A 6000-nucleotide genomic window follows, 5' to 3' on the forward strand; every position below is an offset into this window, starting at 1 on the left:
ACAAAACAAAACAAAAAACTTTTAAGTGTTTTCAGCATTTCAGTGTGTCTTAAAGAATGATCCTCAAGTAGTTCCATCATTTTGGCATACCCTAACCACGGGCTCTGTAGTTAATATATTACTAGCAATTTAAAAGGACAAAGTTTCTATTAACTGTAAATGTCTTTTTCCCAACTACACATTGTGCTTGTAAAAAAAAAAAAAATATATATATATATATATATGTGATATATATATATACACACCATGGTTCAGAATATTGACATCATTTAAGAAAAAAAATTAAAAATAAGGGAACAACCAGAACTACAAATAACTAAGAAAATACCTTATAACTATCAAAAGTCCAGGGTCCTTCCAGGCAAAGAATACACTTCTACCACTGACCACCCCCAAAACAAAGAAAATCAGTTTAAAATCCAGGAGCCAGGAAGACTACCCTTTCTCTAGGGGTTGGCAAACAACATAACAATTTCATTAACTTCATCATAAGACATTATAACCGACTATAAAAAGCAAGCAGAAGAGAGGTATTTATTTTGCCCAAAATGACAAAGGTACAGCCAAATTAAATGATTCTCCTTAAAGAAGAAAAAGAGTAACTGGGGGAAAAGAATACAAGTACCTTACACTTTCAAAAAAATAAATTATCAAAGACTGTAAGTTTTGTCTTTTTTAAAAAAAATAGTAACCTAGAGGTATAATATTAGAGACTTGCAATCTAATTCAAAATCTTAGGGCTGAATGTGTTTTGGAATTTTTATATATATTTCCCAGATTTAGAAATACTACTTAACAATCCCCAGCGTGGTCCAGGCCAGCACACAGTAATCAAACATAATCATATTTCTGCAGTAAAATACACAAATATTTGAAAAAATACTCTCATTTCAATTCAGATCCAGATCTGCTTATCCAGGAAGTTAACATCAAGTCAGGCTTTGTGTCCAATTTCTGTTTTTAGAAGTGTGGATACTGAATAAAAGACTGTGGGCTTGAACTGAAAAAATCTTTACCCTTAGCTTAAAAACAATGTATCATACAAAAATTACTTACTAACCCTTAAAGTTTACAAACTTTGAAAGAGTAGCAGAAATTACATTTTAAATATTTTTTATAATAAATTACACATTCTGTATTATAGTAACTTAATTCATATGTCCGAAGAAAACCAAATGAATTGTTTTATGACATGAATTAAAATGCCTTCATATTCAAAATGGTATATTTCTTCCATAGTACTTTCTAGCTAAAAAAACCACACAATTATTTCTACTAGCTAATAAAATCTTGCAATTGCACTATAATTGAGCACTGTCAGGGGTGCAACTAGCTTACAAGGACTCATGAAAATCTGGACACTGAGGTAATGGAAATTCAACAACTGAACAAAGAAATTCTTCATTTTTTTCTTGTTTCTATTGTCTTATGGTTTGGAAAAAAAAGATACAGGTTTGTAAGAGCAATCAGAATGTTTATTATAAGTTTTATGTTCTCTTGAAAATAGCAAAGAATAATGGTGAACAGTCTCTGGAATACCTAGTCAGGCACTCAAAGCCCAGCTCTACCATTCAGTTGCTCTGTGACCTTAGGAAGTTATTTAACGCTCTGTGCCTCAGTTTCCTTATTTACAAATGAGGGAAATAATGGAACCTACCACACAGAGTTGTTAATGAGAACTGAATGCTAAGAAAAAAATAAGTAAAAAATAAACTTAGCAATAGGAAGACCACAAGAAGAATAGATAAAGAGGGAAACAGGTGATATTAGTAACTACTGGCAATGTTAATGAAGTATTACCAACCAATAATTTGTGACATTAATCATTTTTTAAACCAAGACTGGCTTAATGTAGGTTTTCAAAAAATACAATAAATGTTTATCTTACATTTTATTAATTGAAATACCATGAACTAACTAGCATCTCTATCCCTTTATAATAATTAATAATCATTATCTGAACTTATTTCTGTAAACTACTAAAATCTCAAAAACTTTTTTTTGTGAAAAATTCTAATGAGTAGTTTGCATGCATGGTTAGCATTCAGTAAATAAGAATATTTGGTAAGTCAAAATGTCTAATTGCCTGATCTTATCCAATAGCCCAACCATCAAACAGGGTTCTAGAAAGAAACCACTTCATTTACTACACAATCTGAAAAAGTACTGGATGTGACCTTACCTGTCTTCATCTTTGTCATAGAGTTGGTAATAATCTCCACAGCCATTCCAAAAGGTGTTATCCACTTCTTGCCTTCCTGCTGTGGCTCCACTTTCTGGTGTTATTTGGTTATTTTCTGTTTCCCTTTGTGTAATAACTCTCGAGTATGGTGGATCCAAGAACATACAGTCATGCTCTCCATCATATTCTTCACATTTTATTAACAGGTCATCTGAGCCACTTTCCTCAACTTCCAAAGCCTCCCTCCATCTTTGAACACTTCTTTGTTTCGCCTCATGCCTATTAAAACCTGTTTCTTGGTCTACCTGGCTTGAACTTATCAGTTTTCTAACTTTTGGCCTCACTACCTGTTCAGGAGAACTTCCATGGTTCTTTTCCCTATCATTGGTATTTTGTTCACTACAAATATGCCCTGGACCGTAGGCTGCATCTTCAGTTGAATTTTCTGTCTGTCTTTCCTGGCTAGCATTGTTTTGTTGTTTCTTTCTAACCATTTCATCTTGAGAAGACCTCTGAATTTCCTGGCCATTCTGATGGACAAACTCAGTATCACCAGCAGAACTTTTCGCTAACGGTACAGAATCTAACTCTTCAAATGCATCTCTTACTTCACAGTTAAATGAGGGAACTGGTGGTGAAAGATCAGAGTGTGCCTCTGCCTCTCTGTTTTCCAACTCAAATATTGTATTGCCTAATGACTCCTGATACCTGCTACCTTCCACGACTTCTGCAGAAAGTTGAAGACGGTCATTATCTTCTCCATGTTTGCCATCTGGATCATAAGAGTCTGTATGAACCAAAGCAATTCCATTTTGGACACTTGAAGCATTACAAGCTCCTGGAGTATACTCTCCCTCAGAGTGATTATGAAGATTTGTACTGCTTCCTAAGGTATCCCTGCCTTCCTCACTATGATGTACTGCAGCAAAGGACTGACTGCTCTCAGTGGTTTGATTCAATGCTGAACCACAAGTGGGAATTTCTGTTTCACTTTTTTCAAATATAGGTTCGCTGGGCAAAGAAGAATCAACTTGATCCAAAGGACTGGAACCTTCATAGAAAACAAAAGAAAACATATTTTGAAGGATTAACTTAGATAAAATTTTATGTAATAACTATCACTTAAGTGGAAATCATACCAATTATTGCCTACTTGAATATATGAGTAAATTTATTTACCAAGCACTTCTATGCTCCTTAACTTAACCGGGGATATAGACTGGTTACTCTATGAGTTCATTTATGTCAATGTATAGCCTTTCACTATCATCTCCCTCACATGTCTTTGGCGGTTTTCTATCTAAATCCTAATATCTAATGCATTCTGCAAGACATATAAAGGAGAAGCTCTTGAGAGCTTATACAATGGGAAGCCTCTCGTAAGTGGAGTCTAGGGTAACCAATCTGCCCTCCCAGTGACTTCCAAACTCACATTCTTTATTACATGCAGGCAAAAACAAAAAAAACAAAAAAACAAACAAACAAAAAGCCTTCAAAAGTACTTATGACAGATATAATAACTATAGTTACAGATCTAAGAGAAATTAGACCCTATTGTGTTTTGTTGGCAATTCACAAAATTATATCTCAGTATCTAGACGTATTAGATTATAAATTCGATTGTTGAATACATTTATAATAAGTTAACTTTAGATATGTTATAGTTATGACTGAAAATAACAGATCAATATGTTGATTCTTGTAATAGTTCAACTGTGAGAATTCTCAAACATGAGTAAAATCATATCTATAAATTACTTTAAGCATAACTATCTTGCATCACCACTAACAATAAAAAATGAAGACATTAGAGATTTGTTGGAATAAAAATTCATGAATTGTAAAATAACTGAAGTTTGGCTATGACATATTGTATGAAGGGTTTTTTTATTTTATTTTTTTTTGAGACAGAGTCTCGCTCTGTCACCCAGGCTGGAGTGCAGTGGCGCGATCTTGGCTCACTGCAAGCTCCACCTCCCAGGTTCATGCAATTCTCCTGCCTCAGCCTCCTGAGTAGCTGGGAACAAAGGGTTTTTTAATGGGATGACCTTAGTCAGTAATTCAGGTTCTTACATATGACAGCAAAAATAATCTAGAAATGTCAAGTTTGCTTAGAACAAGAGGAAGAAGACAAATCCAGTCCAAAAATGTGCAATTATGGTACATGGGATAGCTGCAAAATACTTTTTCAAAACCACCAAATCACTAAGAAATTTTAATTGAATAAGCCTTCCTTGTCCTTTGGATTTTGTATGATGAAAAAATAAACAAGTCAAGTTAAATTTAGAGATGAAATTAAAAGAAGAAAAGTTGGCCAGGTACAATGGTCCATGCCTCTAATTCCAGCACTTCAGGAGGCTGCGCTGGATGGACCACTTGAGGTCAGGAGTTCGAGACCAGCCTGGGCAACATGGCAAAACCCCATCTTTACCAAAAAATACAAAAATTACTCAGGTGAGGAGGCGCATGCCATGCCTGTAGTCCCAGCTACTTGGAAGGCTGAGGCAGGAGAATCACTTGAACCCAGGAGGCAGAGGTTGCAGGGAGCCGAGATCATGCCACTGCATGCCAGCCTGGCTGACAAAGCAAACCTCCATCTAAAAAAGTAAAAAAATAAAATAAAATAAAGGAAGGCCAGCACGGTGACTCAAACCTGTAATCCCAGCACTTTGGGAAGCCAAGGCAGGTGGATCACTTGAGAGGTCAGGAGTTTGAGATCAGCCTGGCCAACGTGGTGAAACCCTGTCTCTACTAAAAATACTAAAATTAGCTCGGTGCGGTGACAAACACCTGTAATCCCAGCTACTAGGAGGCTGAGGCACAAGAATCGCTTGAACCTGGGAGACGGAGGTTGCAGTAAGCCAAGATCGCACCACTGCACTCCATCCTGCGCAACAGAACGTGACTCCATCTCAAAAGAAAAAAAAAAGAAGAAGAAGAAGAAGAAAAGTTATTTAAATATCATATGCAGGGAAAAAATATCTCTACTTGATCCACGTTTTTAAAAATTTCAAAACATTTCTTTTCGATACAAAGATGATTTCCTTCGGCTGGAGGTTATGACATTGTAATCACTACTATGACAGCGTAGTTATATTTTAATGATTGGCTATATTCTATTTTCTTCTATGTTTAAATATATACACCATTAGTATTAAATTCAATAATAATTTCAAAATAGAATTTCTTGATAGGAAGTGTGCTGCATTTGCACTCACAGACATGCATAATACCCACCCAAAAACTTAATTATAAGACCAATTCCTATATAACTATTAATAACCTTTAAATAATTATATGTTACACACCTGAGGAATTTTCCTTTGGAACATCATCTAGTTCCAACACTTCATAGTCATCACCAGCCCGACCTAAGCTTCTTTCATGCCTGGTCATACATGGTTTAAAACTGACATAAGCATGTCTTCTTCCATATCTCCTGCCTGTAATTGTCTGATATCCTCCTGCTGGTTTGGGCCAGGCAGCCTTACCAGATTCTTGGTCCATTGCTGAAAAAAAAGTTAAAAAATTAAAACAGGAACAGCAATGAGCTTTATTCTGGCAACCTGTCGGGGAAAACTACTTCAGTTTATATTTTATTACTTATCAAATCATATGCTTCTGAACATGAAGTGTACCTCACTAGTACTATAAAACATTATTCTTCACTCACTAGAAAATTAAACATGAAGTACTATATCATAAGAGTTAGTGGCCTCTTTCCTTCAAAAAATATGTTTTAAAATTTGGTTCAAGATATTTCAGATTTTTATAATGCGCGGTGGCTCAAGCCTGTAATCCCAGCACTTTGGGAGGCC

The 6000-nt window shown here is 35.3% G+C and overlaps 1 protein-coding gene across 1 annotated transcript in view; it reads right to left on the reverse strand.

The window, feature by feature from the left end:
* The window catches only part of PJA2 (praja ring finger 2, E3 ubiquitin protein ligase), an 81050-nt gene that overhangs the window by 44407 nt on the left and 30643 nt on the right, over positions 1 to 6000 (reverse strand). Inside the window, exons 4-5 of the mRNA XM_011998206.1 lie at positions 5491 to 5691; positions 2183 to 3233 (exon numbers count right to left, since the gene is read on the reverse strand). Of these exons, the coding sequence (XP_011853596.1) occupies positions 2183 to 3233; positions 5491 to 5691 (1252 nt within the window). The remainder of the gene's footprint in view (positions 1 to 2182; positions 3234 to 5490; positions 5692 to 6000) is intronic.

This window comes from Mandrillus leucophaeus, unplaced genomic scaffold (assembly GCF_000951045.1).
Source record: "Mandrillus leucophaeus isolate KB7577 unplaced genomic scaffold, Mleu.le_1.0 Scaffold560, whole genome shotgun sequence".
NCBI classification, from domain to species: domain Eukaryota; kingdom Metazoa; phylum Chordata; class Mammalia; order Primates; family Cercopithecidae; genus Mandrillus; species Mandrillus leucophaeus.